The sequence below is a fragment of the Gossypium hirsutum genome, chromosome D11, assembly GCF_007990345.1.
Source record: "Gossypium hirsutum isolate 1008001.06 chromosome D11, Gossypium_hirsutum_v2.1, whole genome shotgun sequence".
In the NCBI taxonomy this organism is placed as follows: Eukaryota; Viridiplantae; Streptophyta; class Magnoliopsida; order Malvales; family Malvaceae; genus Gossypium; species Gossypium hirsutum.
Genome location: NC_053447.1, coordinates 69,403,131 through 69,422,294, shown reverse-complemented (window position 1 = coordinate 69,422,294; position 19,164 = coordinate 69,403,131). Strand labels below are relative to the sequence as shown.

General features: G+C 32.6%; 3 protein-coding genes across 5 annotated transcripts; 2 read left to right on the top strand and 1 right to left on the bottom strand.

Moving 5' to 3' along the window:
* The first annotated feature begins 194 nt into the window (after positions 1 to 194).
* On the top strand, positions 195 to 4,357 carry LOC107925870 (uncharacterized). The gene is made up of 4 exons (XM_016856603.2): positions 195 to 790; positions 1,718 to 2,336; positions 3,005 to 3,290; positions 4,071 to 4,357. Exons 1-4 carry the CDS (start codon positions 661 to 663, stop codon positions 4,122 to 4,124), a joined length of 1,089 nt encoding a protein of 362 aa, XP_016712092.1. The 5' UTR covers positions 195 to 660; the 3' UTR covers positions 4,125 to 4,357.
* A 2,400-nt stretch (positions 4,358 to 6,757) lies between these two features.
* Positions 6,758 to 8,446, top strand: LOC107925710 (transcription factor MYBC1). 3 transcript variants are annotated; one of them, XM_041105083.1, is made up of 3 exons: positions 6,758 to 6,905; positions 7,007 to 7,879; positions 8,084 to 8,446. In XM_041105083.1, exons 2-3 carry the CDS (start codon positions 7,123 to 7,125, stop codon positions 8,134 to 8,136), a joined length of 810 nt encoding a protein of 269 aa, XP_040961017.1. In that variant the 5' UTR covers positions 6,758 to 6,905; positions 7,007 to 7,122; the 3' UTR covers positions 8,137 to 8,446. The 3 variants fall into 3 exon arrangements, with proteins under 3 accessions (XP_040961017.1, XP_040961016.1, XP_040961015.1); XM_041105082.1 differs by having other exon boundaries at positions 7,007 to 7,956; XM_041105081.1 differs by having other exon boundaries at positions 7,007 to 8,446.
* A 664-nt stretch (positions 8,447 to 9,110) lies between these two features.
* On the bottom strand, positions 9,111 to 15,379 carry LOC107925934 (uncharacterized). Its single transcript, XM_016856692.2, has 13 exons — positions 15,150 to 15,379; positions 15,004 to 15,044; positions 14,856 to 14,931; positions 14,667 to 14,745; positions 14,268 to 14,333; positions 13,978 to 14,126; positions 13,662 to 13,718; positions 12,533 to 12,692; positions 11,851 to 12,070; positions 10,670 to 10,759; positions 10,225 to 10,356; positions 10,053 to 10,104; positions 9,111 to 9,691 (listed from the first exon to the last, which is right to left on the bottom strand). Exons 1-13 carry the CDS (start codon positions 15,204 to 15,206, stop codon positions 9,539 to 9,541), a joined length of 1,332 nt encoding a protein of 443 aa, XP_016712181.2. The 5' UTR covers positions 15,207 to 15,379; the 3' UTR covers positions 9,111 to 9,538.
* Between the last annotated feature and the right edge of the window lie 3,785 nt (positions 15,380 to 19,164).

The window sequence follows — 19,164 nt, the reverse complement described above, 5'->3', positions numbered from 1 at the left end:
TTTTGACCTGCAATATTTCCACATTCTGTCAACATTTACATAAAATATAAAAACATCAAAGGCTAAATTTGTTATTATACCAATCAAAATTAAGCATAATTAATGAAAATATCAATGTTGTGATTAATTGTGTTTAGTTATTCACTTCCAAAATTGACATGAATTAAATTGCTCTAATTTTTTTAAGGAGTACCAATTTGCTCAATATCAAAATTAGGAAGGATTAGAAAGATGTTTTTACCCAAAAAAGATTGTTCCTTTTGTCTCTCAGTTGTCAAATTGGGGGATTTTGGGGGAGGAGGGGGTTGAATTAAATTTAGATTTTTAGGGTATAAAAATCGATAGATATTGCCTTTTATCTCTTCCTCTTTTTCCTCTTCGAGAGAAAGTCGTTTCCGTACGACCAAAATCACCTTTCAGATTCTCTCCTTCTCTCCCTGTCTTCTTTTTTTCTCCGAGATGCTTTTGGGGGCAAACGAAAAATAAAGGGTATTATCTCTTCTTCTTGATTGATTGTTTTTTCATTGATAAGCTCATCAACAAGAAGAAGAATCTGCTAAAAAGAAGAATAAGAAGAAACAGAGGAGAGAAGAGAAGAGAGGATTTTTTTTTTTTTACTTTTATTTTTTTGAGAGGCAAAAAAACCCCAACAATATTCCCATGGATTTGACTTCAACAACGACGACAACGACGACGGCAGCCGCCTTGTCCGGACCTGTTAACGAAAAAGAGTTAGCTGTCGATCCTTTCTTGGTTGAGGCTCTTCAAAATCCTCGTCATCGTCTCACCAGTAACCTAATTTCCCCTTTTCGTGTTAATTATCTTAATTTTGCATCTTCAATCGATTTTAATTTTTGTATATATTTGCGATTTTAGGGTTTATGTCATATTTCATAGATCCCGTTATACGTAGGATTTTGATTTTTTTGTTTCGATTTTATGGTCTATGATGTGAATGGGTTTAGATTGGATTTGGTTTGCTTGGGGGTTAATTAGGTTAGGGATTTGTTTAACAGAAGAGATTATTATCAGATCTGGGATTTTTCTTTTCATTGACTTTCTCAAGTGGGTGTTGAGAAATTGAGGGGGAGAAGAACTTATTAGATTTGTTGCTAATTTTTGTTTAACTATGATAGCTTAATGCATAACATAGCATATCTGTCTCAAAGTGAGTAAATTTTTTTAATTTTTTATTAATTGGTTTCTGAAATAATTTCTTTGGGTGAAATTTTATGTAATTGTAATAATGGAGCTTTTATCCTGGTTTGATTTTCGTTTTTTAGTTTCATGGTGTAGGTTTTAGCAAGAAAAAAGCCTACTTAACGTTAATGAATGCTCAGATGTTTGATAAAATACTGCCGTGTTATCATGGGTGCACGGCGCACACTAGGTGCTGGAATCCTTATATTGCTTTAGTCGCAAACTGCCAAAATAGCACTTGCATGGGTGACAGCCCAATATGTATATGTGTGTGTGTTTTGCATCTTGTGTTGGTATTTACCATTTTTTTCCCTAGTGAGCAAACTACGTGATTCGGATTACAAGGCCTGGGGAACTTTCGATTTGAGAGTTTTAGGCTTTCTTTAGAGTATTATGTCATATACTTCTTTAATAGTGGCGTTCATGGTCATATTTAATTGTTCTATAGTTTGTCCCTTTCTGTTCTCATGGTAGATTTACTGTCTTTCTCTCTTTTTTGTTCTTGTTTGGGAGTTAGTCTTGCGGATGGAACTTGATATCCAGAGGTTTGTGCAAAATTCAGAGCAGCAGCAATTTGAGTTCCAACATTTTCCCACTTCTTATCTTCGGCTTGCTGCACATCGTGTTGCTCAACATTATGGGCTGGTAACTATGGTTTATGATAATGGTTTAGATGGCCTAGGAAACAGAATCGTGGCGAAGAAAGCAGGGGAAATCAAATGGCCTGGTGTTTGTTTGTCTGAAATTCCTGCCAAAAACTCGGAAAATGATAAACCAGAGCAGGTTAAAATTGCTATTAAGCCTAGGCCAAATAATGGATCTGTAAATGAAGCTAATCAAATCGGCATCAAAAGAAGTCCTGTGAGAAGTGTTGAAGAGAGGAAGGAAGAATATGACAGAGCACGGGCACGTATTTTCAGTAGTCCTAGTACTCCTGATTCTGACGATTCTTCTCCTCAGAACTCTGTTGATGGAAAAAATGAATCTCTTATCAGAGAGGAGTTTGAAAATTACCGGAGCTCCATGGTTGATCCAGAGAAAAATATGACTGTCCGAGATGGTACATCTCGAGTAGCCATTTTCAGAGACAGAGAGAAGGATCGTACTGACCCGGATTATGATAGGAATTATCAAAGGTAGGATTAATACTCCTATTACTTTAGGCATTTGAATCTAGGTAGGTGGTTGTTCACTTTTTCTATCATGTAGTGTGTGTACAAATTCTTTAATCAATGCTCCTATCCCTATTTTCTCGTGAAAACAGAATCTAGTTAAAGCTGCAAATGTGAAAGTTGTAATAATGAGATAAAAGAACCATAGAGACCCTTGTACTAGGAGTCAGATTGCATTATGCCCCCTCTACTAAAAAATGGGCAAATTAGTCCCTATACATTAGATCAAAGCAAATTGGTCATTTTGTTAAAAATTCCATCCATTTTTAACTGGTCCCTGAAAGTTAGCATGAGGTACACCTGGCAAACCACATGCCACTATTTGGTTAGTCTATTAACCATGCTAGTTTTTAACAATAGAAATAGATGAATTTTTATCAGAAATGACTAGTTTGCTCTTTGATCTAACGTACAGGGGCTAATTTGCCTATTTTTTTAGTAGAGGGGGGAAATGCAATTAACACCTAATACAGGGGTTTCCATGATAATTTTACTTAATGAGGATCATGGTGATAAAATACATTCTACTTAAGTAACGTAATAAGAATGATAATGGGTGGCATGAAATAGGGAGTATAATTTGGTTGGGGGGTATACTTAAATCTAAACAAACTTTTTCTGAACTGATATAGGTACGTCAGAAGCATTCCATGTAACCAGAGCGTCGGTGTGGCTCCTTACAATATGCAGAAGATTCAACTTCCATTCATGCAGTATGATTCTGCTTTTCCTCAGTTGGGTCAGATTGCAAATACACAAGCTCCCCTCGGTTATGGTGTTCCTTCGAGGCCAGCTGTGAGTCCGTTTTGTGAGCTGGGATTGAATCCAACTTCTAGGGATGGTGCTTACATGCAGTGGCCAAGTGCTAATATGATGTTTTCCCATTCATATGATCAGTTTATGCATGCTGTATTTCAGGTAGGCCACTGTTTCTTATCTTATGTAGTATTCCAGGATTATGGTTAATGAGTTATGCTTATTGTTTTACCTCAGTAAGTATTAGATGTGTTGTCCCTTGCATAACAATGATGTTGTCTCTGCTTCTCTTTGCCAATTTGTCAGCAATTTGGCTGAAGGTCATGTGAAATCCCATTGGTACATTGGTTTTATAGTCTTTGTCTTCAACATTCTTATCTACTTTATACATATAATAGTAGGTGAAAGTACCTGGCAAGCCCTCTGTTATAGGGACCTTATCTACAAATGGAAAAAATTTTCATGTCATTTTTTAAACAGTAAATGTTAACTATATTAAAAGTTAGTCTTATTTGATTCTATTTAGTAGTACAAGGACTAAATTGATTCATTTAATAGTGGGACTAATTTTATCAGGTTCCTATAATAGAGGGGCCTGTTAGGTACTTTCACTGATAATTTATTAGCAAGTATTGCTGATACTGATTTCTTTTTAATCATGGGGTTTCCCTTGGAAAATTTTTGGCTCTATGTTTCATTGAAAAAAAGGGTCGACTAATTTAGCAGTCAAGATTTGTGAATATGATTTTTGCAGTCGAGTTAGATAAAAGGAAACCATATGTATCTGCTTCCATTCATATGCCTGTGTCCGGTTATTTCAGTTTTTAGTCATTGCTGCATATTCATATACTCTTTCCCCCAGTGTTTCAATGGTTATATCATTGTTTACACTTAATGACTTGGTTGAATTGTGCATATGTGTGTATGTTTTTCTGATTGCAGGCTCCGTTTGTCCACCAACCACCTCTGAGCTACGATTATTCGATGAACGGTTAAAAAACGGTAAGATTTGTATTTCTGCAAAAAATTATCAAAATCTGTTAGGGCTTAGTGTGGGTGAATTGCTAGGGTCATGTCATTGTTTAAAAAATACATTTGGTTAGACCATTCATTCCTTGGTTTCTAATTTTTGATGGATCATATTGGTAGGTAAGGAGACTGTAACAATGATGTTTGAAAACTTTGATGTTGTTTGAAAACTTAGTTATATACTCTTTCTTTTATTAAAACTTGCTGAGGAAATATATTCATTGCCCTTCCCTCGATGATTGATGATTAAAGATCCGGCCGGTTCAATCGTTGAACTGAAAATCGATGGTCCAAAGGTTGAATTGGGAACCAAATGTTCCTCCATTTTTGTATTTTTAATGGTTTAATTGGTTGGATCAATCGGTTGAATCGAGAATTAAAGATTTAACTGGTTTGATTTTTTATCTAACTGGTTTAATTTTCGGTTTAATCTTTTGCACCTTGCCTCCCTTGTTTAAACAGGGATGTGTATCTGTACCGTATCGAATAATTGTTTTGGTATTGATACGTATCGATATATTACCTACATGAGAATGTATATTAGATACATTTATAATGAATGTATTGCTAATTATATTATATCTGAAAGATCAGCAATTTTGAACAAATTGTAATAAATATTATTCCTAAATATAAATAAAATGAACTTAAGAGTATAATCACTGAATTATTTTATGAACACAATATGTCTGAGCAAAAGTAATTCATTGGAAGAACATGCACCACAATTACAATATGTTTGGACCCTTTTTCCCAATCAAATGCCCTTAAATAATTTCACATGTATTAGTGTTTTTTTAATAAATAATATAATGATTTTATAAAAATAAGATAATTCAAAAATTCTTTAATAGTTATTCTTAATTCTCATTTTATTGCTATAATTATTTCAATTTTATCGACATTAAGATGTTATTGGCACTGTGGCCTGACTTCAGTAAGAATAGAACATATTTCTTTAACTTGAATATAAAATCTCTGAATTTCCCAATTCACACATGTATTTATCAATGAATAAAAGCTCTTTTAACGTATTACGAATAAAACGTCGTCAAAAGAGCTTACTATCTTAAAAAGAAAAATCATAAAATAAATAAATAAATAATGAACAAAAAATAAAATAATAATTAAAAAGATCAAGATCCCATTCATTATCCATCTAAGTCAAAACAGGTTGGCTGACTGAATTAAATTAGAACTAATAATATGATTGTGATTAAACTTTTTTAATTTATGTGTAAGCTGTGATTCGTTGCAACTTATTTATTGTCAACAAAGACAAATTTTAGGTTAAATTATGATTTGGTCCTTGTACTTTATTTAAATTAAAATTTTTAAAATTAAATATTTAGCATAATTTAATCTTAGGCTATTGTACTATAGCTAAATTATCACTTTGATACTTGTATTTTTTATTATTATCAATTTGACTATTGTACTTTTTTTTATTAGTTTGGCCCCTATATTTTCATTCTACAATCCTGTTTAAAAAAAATTCAAAACATCAATGACACGCTGCCATGTGTCAAGAAAACAATAAAAATTTCACTTAAATTTTTTTAAAAATATAACAAAACTAAAAGTCATTAAAAATTCAAAAAAATCCAATAAAATCTTTAAACTCATAAAATTATAAAAATAAAAACTAAAAAAAATTATGATCTATTTTTGAAAATTATAAATGTGCATAACTTAAAATTTTCATAAAAACCATAAAATTCTAAAAAAAAATCAAAGAACCTAAAATTCCAAGCAAATGATTTTTTTTTTGCAGTTTCGCATATTTATAATTAAAAAATATTTATTTATAATTTCAAAATTAGATTGTGATTTTTTTAGTTTTTTTAATAATTCTAAGTTTTAATATTTTTTGGGATTTTTTTTCTATTTTTTTTAATTTTTAAGTGATTTTTATTTTTACTTTTTATTAGCACGTGGTATGGGTACCGTGTCATTGATTGGTTTAATTTTTTTTAATTGAAATTTGGTTTGGGATAACAAGCTATATAGAAGGAAAGTAAAGGGACCAAATTGAAACAAAAATAAAGTAAAAGGACTAAACTGATAAAAGAATATTCAAGTACCAAAGTAATAATCTAGTTATAGTACAAGGGTCAAAGAAGATGTTAAGCCTTGATTTTATTTTATTAAATAATTAATTTTGTTAAAATATTAACTTGAAAATTTTTAAACGACGGGTTAAAAATCGAAGTTTTTTTAATAAAAACCTCATGAGCGTAATTAGTGATATAATTTTAGGTTCTTTTAATTTAAAGTATTCAATTTAAGTCTTTTTTTTAACAATTTCTTTACTTTTACCTCCCCAAGCTTTTAAAATTTTATTTTAGCCCCTCTAATACCAAATTCTTGACTTTAACTCTGAAAAAATTCTCTGAAAACCTTTAATGTCTAAGATTTGAGTCCTGCTATATGTGTGCCTTATTTCGATATTATTTCGGTTTGTCAACCCGGTCATAATTATTTGAATATGTATTATTTATACTTGCAACTACAGTTTTATTTGTAACTTCAAAAAACAAGTTTATACCATATTAAACTACGATGACTATATCTCAAAATCAAGCATAGTAAATGGACTAAAACCAGAATTTAACCTTTTTTCCTCAATGGCAATAGCAATGGTGGACATGTGCATACATACACACATAAACAACTAAAAAGCTTTAAGAAAGAAAGGAAAAAAAAAACCAAGATCCACCTTTCTCTTTGGATTTTCATCTGCACTCTGTAAGTTCTATTAATTGCCCTGTTTTTCTTCAATAATTGATTTGATTAATCATGTTAATCGTGTTTTTTTTATTAATTCCATAATATTTTGATTGTTACAGTGGAGCAGATTCAGTTCCCCCTCCCCCCAAAATTTAGGGTTTCGATTTGTTGTTTTTTTAATTGGAATTAATTGTTATTGCTACTGTTTAATTTGTGAATAATATAAGTAATAATTATGAGAGAAATTGAGGATTCCTCCAATTTGTTTGGAAAATGGGAAGAAGAGCTGCCGTCGCCGGAGGAGCTTATGCCTCTTTCACAAACCCTAATTACCCCTCACCTTGCCCTTGCTTTCGACATCTCGAATCCAAACCACCGTCAACGGAAACACCCGCCGCCGCCGCCGCCTCCCCCGGCTGAATTCGCCGGTGATTCCGGGGACTTGGGATCCGGAGCGGGCGGTGACGAGCCGGCGCGAACACTCAAACGGCCTCGGCTCGTCTGGACCCCGCAGCTCCACAAGCGATTCGTTGACGCCGTGGCTCATTTAGGGATCAAAAACGCCGTCCCAAAGACCATAATGCAGTTGATGAGTGTTGATGGGTTGACCAGAGAGAACGTCGCTAGTCATTTACAGAAATATCGCCTCTATTTGAAGAGAATGCAAGGGTCCGGCGGTGGCGGTGCAAACGGCGGTGCTGCGTCTGATCCGGCGACTGACCATTTGTTTGCCAGTTCACCCGTTCCTCCTCACTTCCTTCATCCTAGTAAAGGTAGCTCAGAGCCTTTCGCCCCATTTGTATCAGTTCCAGGACTACAACACCATTACCAACAACAGCAACACCAGCTAGCGGCGGCGGCCGCAGTCGGGCATCCACATTTGCTAACTCAGTATCAAAAGCAGATAGGGCATTTTGGGTCATCACCAAATGGTCAATTGGAGCATCCCTTCTTAGCCAAGCAACCACCACCATCAATCCGTAGAATGGGAGGTACACCCTCACACAATCAAGTACCAAATAATTATGTTGAAGATTTGGAATCTGCCAATGGCAATGGTGGAATGAAGGTATTAACTTTATTTCCACCAAGGGATGACTGATTCAAAAAAAAAAAAAACTAATTATTGAGTGTCATTGAAACTTTTCGTCTTTTATGTGATTAGTCCTTTTGTTTATGTTTTTCATCATATATAGGGTCTTTGATGCATGGATATTTGGGAAATCAGCTCATGTTTACTTACATTTAGGTGTTTGCTTGTCTAAGAGGTTCTTTTCAGCCATAAAAGGTGATTTTGAGGCAAAAGTAGGGATGTACCTCCCATTCTACGGATTGATCTATGGAAAGGTCTAATTGTTACACCAATTGTTATATGATCTATGGAAAAAATACAATGTTAGAATGACATAAGCTATATATTTTCTGCAATTTTCTAAAGCATGTGTAACCTTAGTGGTGTTGTTGAATGACATAAATTCTGCAATGTAAAGTAGGATACTGAAAAGAACATTTATGTTAGAATTTGTTGTTGAAACATATGATATTCAGTTTCATTGTCAGTGATTTGTGGTTCTAAAATATGAAGGCAGCTAATGAAATTCTAATCAGAAGTGAGCAACATGTTTGTGGTTAAGAGTACATACGCCATTTTTATGAAGTTGCGCCATTGCTAAAATATAATTGTGCTTAATTATATTAAGCATTATAGTATTGAAATAAATTTACACTAATATTAATGATTATCTTTTTAAAATCATATAAAAAAAACATATATGAATACAGGTATAATGATCAAATTGTTTGTCTAGATCAAAAGAATCTCTCGGTATTAAAAGATATGAACAAAATAATAATGCCCGAAAAATGTATTTGAATAAATATTTGATTCATTAACAGCACAAAAAAGCAATGGTTTCAACTCTCTTCTTCTATATGTAATATATACAAAAAAAAAAACACAACTTCGAACTTTTTAATAATCAAAGTCTAAGTTCTAAATTCGGCTTAACTTGTTTTTGAATTTATAATGTTTTTATTTGTATTTATGATTTATGACACATTAAAATTAAATATAGAATATGAAAAAAAAATCTTATATTGATTTATGTTTACAATTTTATCATATATAAAATTTAAAACTCATACTTAAAGCCCAACTTAAATAACTATATATATAAATCCAACCGATCCAAATGCAAGATAAAATCCCCTCAAATTTCCACATTAAAAGGAAACCAACTACTCTTTTAACTTTGTGAACCATCATCCGACAATAGCAGCAAGAAATTTTTAGGTCAAATTTTCTGTACATCCCTATTCTCTCAAATCATCTATGCTATGGCCCCTACTGAACTATTTGATGACCATGACCTGCTAAAAGTACTGGGACCAAGTTCAACCCTAAATTACCATACAATACAAGTGAATGTACAGTTCATAGATTTTTAGTAGCTAAATAATCAAATCATCTTTTTGATGCCTTGCATCATGGGAGAAATAGCTGAATGCATGTGCAAGACTGCTGAAACTGGCAAGATTTGAATCTTCACCGTGTGTATAAACAGCTGAGACTACATCGAAATTCACTTTGATCACCGGGATAAAACGAGCATAGTAAGGATGAAATTTGCTCCATTTTTGTAGTCATAATATTAGTCTGCATCACCAAGGCCATCACTCCCATCCCCTTTCTTTGATACGGGTGTCCAATGTGAGCTTGATTTCTTTGTTTGTGAAGCTATTTCTGCGTTCTTCCGTAATACGGCTCCAGGTGATGGATATGGACGTTGTTGAAACAGAGGACCCTAAAGTTCACAGAAACAAGCAGCAGTTGAAACGTGAGGTCTTTCACAAGACAGAAGGGGCAATGAATGTAATATAATTCTTATTATATAGAAATATATAGGTTAAAACATGCCATAAGTCCCTGTACTTTTCATATTTCAAAATTCAAGTCCAACCATTAAGACAGTTAATTCTTTTTTATTAAATTCAAGTTCATTACGTCATATTTTTTTGTTAAATTTTGAAATATAAAAAGTAGAGGGACTAAATTCCTAAAAATAAAAGTAGAAGAACTAAATTCCAAATTTTTTAGAAGTACAGGGACTTATGGCATATTTTAACCAAATATATATAGCTTGAGTTCGAAGAAGAATATTGTACCGAGGCGGTGGTATCAGCTGCTCGTGGCTGTACTCCTTTCAGCCCAACAATCCTGTAAAAAGCCAATGTCAGATGATATCAGTAGACTTTAAAGGGTGCCCTCTTTCGAGTTTGCAGACTTAGTATTAAACATGATGGCATGACAATAGGAAAGCTATTAATGGCAACATACCAACCACCACGAGGAGCATCGGAGTATGAGCTTGGATCCATTGGGTCCAGCTCATCATCATCGTTGTAGGAATGCTTCCTTTTCCCGAAGTCTTTTCTGTTTCCTTTTCCTGAGGGCGGTCTCCCTCCGGATCTGCAAAGGCCAACACCGTAGCACCGTTATACCAATGTGTAAATCAGTCTTTATGTTCTTGACAATTGAAAATTCCATATTTATATAAAGTCTCACTATGAAATTACTAGTACTACTATAACAGGTTTTAGGTTTCCACAAAATGCTAGAACTTGATACTGGACCAATTTTTTTTCCAAAACCTAGACAACACACGAATTCTAAAGAGAAATACGTGCATGGGCAGATGACCCTCATAATCACACAGTAGTCGCAGATATAAACAAATTAGAGTCAGTTAAATTAACTAGAAGCGCAAAGTTAGAGTATGTACCTTGGCTTAGAAGCCTTATTCTCATCGCTATTATGCTGCTGGTAACCCAAAGTCGTTGGCAAACTCTGGGCCTGTGGCAGATTGAGAACTCTGCGTTCCATACAAGTTGTCACTACTGTCAGTTTCAATTTGCTTTCCTAAATGCAGAATAATAATGAAAATCTAGTCCTACATTCACTCACGGAGTGAGTGAAAATAAAGTACATATTAAAAAAGAAAAAAATAATGAAGAAATAAGATATTTAAAATAATGAAAAGAGTGAAACAACTTGGTATAAAGGAGTGAAAATGGGAGAAAAAATAGGAGTGGAAGGAAACTAATGTTATTTAAATGAAAAGTTAAATTGCTAATATAACTTTAATATAATTAAGGAAACTAATGTATTGTATATTCTAGTCTGGTTTTTATGTACTTCAATACTGAGTTGGTGTCACCAAGTCAAGTGACACCAAACTCAGTCAGGCACTTAATAATAAATAGTATAGATATAGATAAGTATAGATAAACAAATGTAAGCTCGTATGTAGATACAAGTTGTATGTGCACTACTCTTTGAGATGAAGTTAAGAGCACTCCAAGTTAAGAACATTCTATGTTCACAAGTCTCAATATCCTTTTTAAAAAAAGAACACATTATGTTGATATGAAAATTTTACATGTTCTCCATGTCATTTATTCATTTCCTGATCTGGCAAGATCAAAAAATGGAGAAAAGAAAGAGTTTCCTTACAGCATCTTAAATGCACCCATTTGTCATCACATTTTCCATAAACCATATTATGATAAATAAAAATAAATAAAAAAGAACTCAATGAACCAGTGGCACCTTGGCATGCAACCCACAAATTTTCATGTCATTTTATGAACTTTAACATATATGGTTTCTTCTTTTTTTAACAAGAACACACACAATTCAATCATCCGGGAATTATGTTCTTTAATATGTTAATAAAATAATTTTATGCTACAATAACAACTTAAACTTGATCCATCCTTTAATACCACAACGATAGAATATAAAATATCTTGATGATCTTACAAATTTTAAGGAAAAATTTAGCATGTGAATTAACGTCAATAGGTCAATATGTTCTGCTTTTAGAACCATTAAAAATGATGGTAAAACATGCCTATTCACCATAATAATAAAGCAAAATCTGTGTATGGAGACATTACATACCGTGTGCAATGATTGCAGTAACCCCAAGCTTGCACCAGGCTAACTCCCCAACCTCCACAACCAAAGCATTTGTCCAAGTTTGATGACCACACAGTCGAATTCTCATTAACAGTATTTTCAGAAACCCTGCTTCCAGGATGCTGTGATGCAAACGGCTTTAATACATCAGGGCACTCCCATTGAGATATATTGGTCTTTGTATTGTAATAATATTTGCGCCCTATTTATTTACAAAAGAAAAATGGAAAAAAGAAACCCTTAGTTCTGTCTGAGTCAAAAGATGCATGCATGCACACACAGTTAGATGTTTCTACATCTAAAACCAATCAACTTAGTAATCCATCTTTTAAGCATCTTTTGAATAATATGATGTGCTAAAATTCCATCTGCATTAGCAACCTTACCCTTTTAATTGTTAGAGCCTTTCAGATTTTTGGTCAACAAAAACTTTCAGCTCCAATAGAAATAATAAAAAATATAGAAACAATATTTCCAAATACAATGTGAGACTTCATTCTTTCTAACATCTGCAGCTTTACCCCAAAAGATATGACGTCATTTTCCTATAGTTAGTTTCATGTATTTCCAAATTCATAATCTGTATGATTCATTCAAAAAGAAAATAAAAATTGTGATAAAAACAAAATGAGACAAATCATACAAATTTCTTTATACAGCATACCTGTTGTTTCATCTACTGCTTCCACCCAATCTTCCACATGTCTTGTAGCGAATGGGAAATGAGTACTCGAAGATGTTTCTACGGGTCTTTCCCACTGACTCTTTCCTTTACTTTCATTATAATAATATGAAACACCAGTGGAGGGATCTTTTGCTTCCACCTATAGAGGAACTAATAGAAGTCAACAGAGTCACAACAGAAAGCAGGAAAAAACATCTTCTAGAAATAAGATAAAAAAATTGACATCCAGGTAAGAAAGTTTTCAGTTTTCCCTTTTCTGTCTCTGGCATAAGGTTACACCCATTTGTAAATAGAACACCAAAAATAAAGGAAACCTAGAATTAATTCGGATTGCAGAAAGCTCACATGAAAAGAATTCTAGCAAAGAAGTAGCATTCTTCATATGTTTGGAGTTCAAGATGTACGATTCCAAACCCCTAATAATTACAATAAAAAAGCTTAAACATTGTAGCACAAAAAACTGAATGGTACCCTTTCCTTATTTTCCTTCCATTCTGTACAAACTATTTTATTGACCCAAAAGTAAAACCTGAAATTTTTTTGCCAATTCCAACAAATTCCCAAAACAAACATCTTTAATTTTTGAAAGTTTCCATCATTTTGATGTAGTTGAATTCACTTCCCCTATGGGTTCATATTCTAGCAGCTCTTACATTTCCAATTCTTCTAGTTCAACCAGAACAAGATAAAACTTAGTTGATGGGATAGTGAAGATATGAACTGATTGAAAAGTTAAGTTGCATACTGTTATGATATCCTTATCTAGAGAAAGTTTAAGAATTTGATATTTTTAAGGCGAGAAATAAAGAATCATGTTAACCCATATACAAGTTCAATATAGAAGCTTATTACTCCACCCTACAAATAAATATATATTCTTTTCCCGTCAATTCCAATAAAGGTTTCAAGCCTCTTAAACTTGACATCATAAAGATTTAATAGAACAACCACATAAAACTGAAGCAACCATAAACTCAATGTCTAATCACATGTTAAGGACTTAAACCTTGGTCCATCTAAATTTTTAAAAACAAAGATTCCAATAAGCATTAAAACATACAGAAACCAAATTAAATCCAAAAGCACAAAGCTGGCCATTGATACACACCCATCCAGGAGGCAACTTCGCAGTTTCCATAAGCTGAGGTGCATCAGTCTCCAAATTCTGAAATCCAAAATGAAAAAGCAAGTTGTTGCATAGTTATTAGCAACTAAATGGTGCTCATATTTAGTCTATATATTAAGGTCATAGAAAGTTTCAGAAAAGAATATCGGCAAATTAGAATAGGTAAATTTCCAGAAAAGATCAAATAATGAAGTCCTGAAGCTGTGCTTTTTATTTCAACACAACCTATGATGATTAAACAAGGACAGAATAAAAAATGAGGGACAATGGGACATAAGGATGAAAAAAATAAACTTGCCTTATCGGTTCTTGATAGGTCATGTTTTGTTAAACCAGCTTTTAGAATTCCCCTAGCTTTCAACTTTTGCTTAAGGTACTCAGGCAAGTCCTTAGATGCAGCCTCAGAATTTTTCTCACTTGTATCATTATTTACATGTCCCAAATTTCCTGAAACATCAGAAGACGTGAAATCCCAACTAGCTCCTTTTTTTATGTAAAAAAAGATATCAACTTGGTTTTGCAAATAATCAAGCAACATCTTGAGAGTCCATTCATGGTAAATCTAACTTGGTGTAGCAATATTAGAACCTGGAGTGCCATAGCTATAAGAACCTCCACCTGGTACACCATACCCATTTCCAATGTCTATGTTACCTAAATCCAAAGTAGAAAATAAACCTCAATCAGCAATTTCTTTTCCTTCTTTCAAAATGAAAAAGTAGATAAACAAAGTAATTTATTAATCAAACTGAAGCAAATCAAGAACATTTTTTCCACATGTTCTACTGAACACCCAAAAAGCACATGGTCCTAAACCTTCCAACTTCAATACAAACAAAGGGTCGCTTTTTTTCCCCAATAATTTTCTTTCATTTGGTGAAAAAAAAAAACTCCTCTTTTAGCTGGTAGGGCAGTAAAATTCTATCTTCAAGCACACAATCACATGAACTTGAAGAAAATGAAAAAAGGGTTATTATGAAATATGACCTTGTTCAGGAGGGTTAGGCTTGCCACGCTTAGAAGCTAGTTCGGCACGATGCTCTGAAGCCATTTTCAGAAGATGCTCCTGTATGAACATACATATTACCCAAAAAACAATGAAATACTATGACTAAAGAGGATTGTACAGATAATCAAAAAAAGAGCACAAACACGAAAGCAAATGAAATTACTCACTTTCAAAGCATTGGGATCAGGCCGTTCCGAGAAAAGGTCCGTACCATCCTTGCACGGAGGTCCGGCAGCTGCCTCTCTGAAAATCAATTAGCTTAATCAAAAGATTGATAAAAACAGAGAAAAAAAATGGGAATCCCAAACCAAATACCTCTGGCTCTGAGCCTGGATAATTTTCTGGGTGGCGATTTCCTAGCAACACCAACATTAGCAAATGATATAGAGATTAGCATAATACTTGAAAAAAAAAAGGAGAATTAAAAGATAGAAAGAGAAAGGGGGAGGAGAGACAGGTACTTGTTCGTGGAGAAGGACATGAGGTACTGGATTTTCATTGTGAAAATGGTCTTCCATATTTTTGCACCCCAGGTGTTTGCTGTTATGTCTGACAGAGATAATAGTTGCTGCAACCGTTGCCTCCGTGTGCCTGTTTTAGAGACGGCGAATACAAACCCGACCCTTTTCGAGTTTTTAATTTCAGAAATATTATGATCAGGTGGGCGGGTGCGAGTCGGGTTTTTATAAGTGGAAAAGACCGGGTCGGGCCCATTTATATATATGACTATTGAATATAGGTTAAATACCTCTACTAGTCCCTGTACTTTGAAAAAGTTGTGGATTTAATCTCTATATTTTAATTTGGCTTTTTAGTCCCTTTACTTTTCAAATTTTAAAAGTTTAGTCTCCCCCGAACGATATTTTTTAAAATCATTAAGTTTTATTATTTCCAAAATTTGATGCACCAAACATATTATCATACGTTTAATGCTATGTCAACTTATTATTTCTACACATCACTCACTAAAAATCCAATTAATGGATTAACGACGGTCATTTACGTCAAAACTAAAATTTTAAATTTTAAAATGTATAGGGACTTATAATGTTCCGATTGAAAAATATAGACCAAATCTACAACTGTACGTATAGTACATGACTATTAATTGAATTTAACCAAACATATTTTAATTGCTACAATCTAGGGTCAAGGCTAAAATTTCAAATATTGAAAAATATTAAATTTGACTAACTCAAAAGGTACAATGACTAAATTTTATCAAATTAAATTATAAAAACTAAATCTATAATTTTTGCAAAGTAAAGGGACAAATAACAAAATTTAATCTTTAAATATACAAAATTGAGGGAAATTTTTTGAGGGGTATATTTGGGAAATTTAAATAATAATTTTATATTTTTTTTAAGTTTATTATTATTTTAAAAATGAGAAAGGTTTATTTATGTTATTCTTATATTTTTTAAAGCCTATTTAAATTTAATTTCAAAAGGGGACAGACCTAATATGCAAACAGACCAAAAGTTGAAAAGCATTTAATTTGGTGCCGCAACACCTTTTTTCAGCCAATCTAAAAGGGGTAATCGCTTCATCAAGTCTTTGAGTGTTTTATATTATCATATTTCAGTCTGGTGCCGCCAATTTATCAAGCGGCACCACTAAATTTTTTTTTCAAATGCAATCATTAGCCGATGATGGGAGGCTAGTGCCACCGGTGTGTTAGGCAGCACCGGCAAACACTATATAAATCAAATCATTTACGTCCATAATTTTCAAATTGGATCACTTTCGCAATTAATTAAAAATTTTGGGTTACTTTAAGAAAAGCCTAAAAGTTGCTATCTATTCCAAAAACTTAATCTCATGTATGGATTTATATATTTCTTTCACTTAAAAACCATTTTTTTAAATAAATAAGAAAATATAAGAGAAAATTATGTTTATTTGGCTTTTTAGTTTTAAGCTAACCATTGACACGAACCCGCTTGAAAAAAAAATATAAAAATATTTATTAAATTATTGATTACGTTTTATTTTGATCATTTAAATCGAAAAAATAATAGTTAAATAACTAAAATAAAATAATTTAATTTAATTTAATGATATTTTTATACTTTGTCCAAAAAAATACCATATTTAAATAAATTTAATTAGAAAAATGGTATATCAACAATTTGAATAAAATCACCATTATAATTATTGACTTGAATAATTTAAATTATATTATATTATATTTTTATAAAATAATTAGTATGAATTTTTATCAAGGTTCGTGTTAGATTAATTGTTTTTTTAACCAAATTATAGAATAAATTTTGAAAAAGTTAAAATATACTTCAAGTCATTATACTCTTTGTGCAATTAGAATTTAATCTTCATACTTTTATTTTTAAGAATTTAGTTCCTCTGCTTTTCGAATTTAAAAATTCAACTTCAATTATTAACACTATTAAATTCGCCAGAGTGACATTTTAAAATTTCCTTAAAAAAATACTCACATAATAACCATGTAACAAAAAAAAACATTGCAATGGAGGTGAATTTAATAGAAATTTTTAGTAGTGTTAACGACTCTTAAAAATTACATCATCATTTTAATCTAAATAAAGCATCTGGGCTAATCATTGATATTTGAAAAAGTTGAGGAACTAAATAATGCCAAAAAGTTAAAGTATGAAGATTAAATATTAAATTTGAGTAGTGGTACAGGGACCAAAATTGGAACTTGACAATTGTTATTAGACCTGTCCATGGGCCGGGCCCGGAAAAAATTTTGGCCCGACTCTTAGGCCCGGCCCCGGCCCAAAATATGAGCCTAAAATTTTGCCCAGGCCCGACCCGGGAAAAAATAATAAGCCCGAGCCCGGCCAGGCCCAGCCCGGCCCGATTTTTAATAAATACAAAAAAATATTTTAAAAATAAAAAATAAAAATAAAAATATTTTTAAAGTATTTTAAAATTAAAAAATAAAAAATATATATTTATTATATTCGGGCCGGGCCGGGCCGGGCTCGGGTCAAAAAAGTTGAGCCCGAGCCCGGCCCGTTTTTTAAACGGGCCTCGTTTTTTTGCCCAAGCCCATATTTCGAGCCTATATTTTTACTCGAACCCTCCCATATTTCGGGCGGACCGTCGGGCCGGGTCGGGCCGCCTGGCCCATGGACAGGTCTAATTGTTATATGATCTATGGAAAAAAATACAATGTCATGCCACTTTGCCATGTTCAAAGTTTTTTTTTTTGCCAAGACGTTTATAAATAGTTGAAAAAAATCGTCTTTTAACCTTTCGACTACAAATAATATTTTTTATTCTTAAACACTTGTCAAACATTCAAAGGATACGATAGTAAAATAATAAGATAACTATACGTAAATTATTTGGACTAATTAATGCAATTGTAAAAGCAAAGGACCACGTTATGTAAAATTAAAATATAAAGACTAATTATCAATTGTGAGCATAATAGAGAAATCGAAACTGTAACTTTACCATTATCTTATAATGAATAAAAAAAGAGAAAATAATATCATTAGTTAGTTCAAATAATTAACACTGATAATAATTTTGGTAATTGATGTGAATTTTAAAAATGGACTTATTCCAACTCATGATGCCCAAATAATTTTTTTAGTAGTATTTTATTTAAACATTTCACATAAAAAAATTTTATCAAAATAATCAACAATATTAACTATTTGAACTAAATATTATTAAAAAAAAACATAGGACCAATTTATTGTAGAAATTCAAGGGTAATTTACCAATAAAAGCCATTTTTTTTCAAAATTTACCAAAATGGGCCAACTATTTAATTATTTACCGGAATGGTCCATTTTCCGCGAAATCTCGTCCACGTCAGCTTGATGTCAGGGTAAGCGCCAGGAAATCGCGTCCACATCAGCGCGACTTGTTGACGTGGACGGAAATCGCGCCCTAGAGGACGCGATTTGCTGACGTGGCATGAACAGTTTATGTTTTTTAGCTTGAAAAACTTTGAAAGGCCATAACTTTTGGCTCGGTTGTCCGATTGAGACGATTTTTTTTATTTCGAATAACTTTTCGAGATCTACGCGCTGACAAACTGCTTAGAGATGAATAGGGACTAATTTGTAAAGTATAATTTGTTAGTTACGAGTATAGGGACTAAAGTGTAATTATTTCAAAATTAGCATGAAATTTTTGTATTTAAGAATATTTGAATGTTATGGAAGGATGAATTTGAATTTGAATTGAAAAACGAAGCTTAGATTTTGAAAATATGACTATTTAGGTTTTAGGGACTAAATTGAATAAAATGGAAAATTTTAGGGAACTTCTCAAAAGTGAAATGAGCTGACTTATACCTATAACAGGATGATATAAGACAATTCGGTAAAAAAAGATCCGGTGTTTACTTCAAATAAATAAGGAAAATAATGATTTGAATGTTTCAAAATTCAATTTTAAACCGAAAAAATCAAAATTTAGGGGCAAAAAAAGATTTTTTTCGACGAAAACTGCGTCAGCACGTAGATC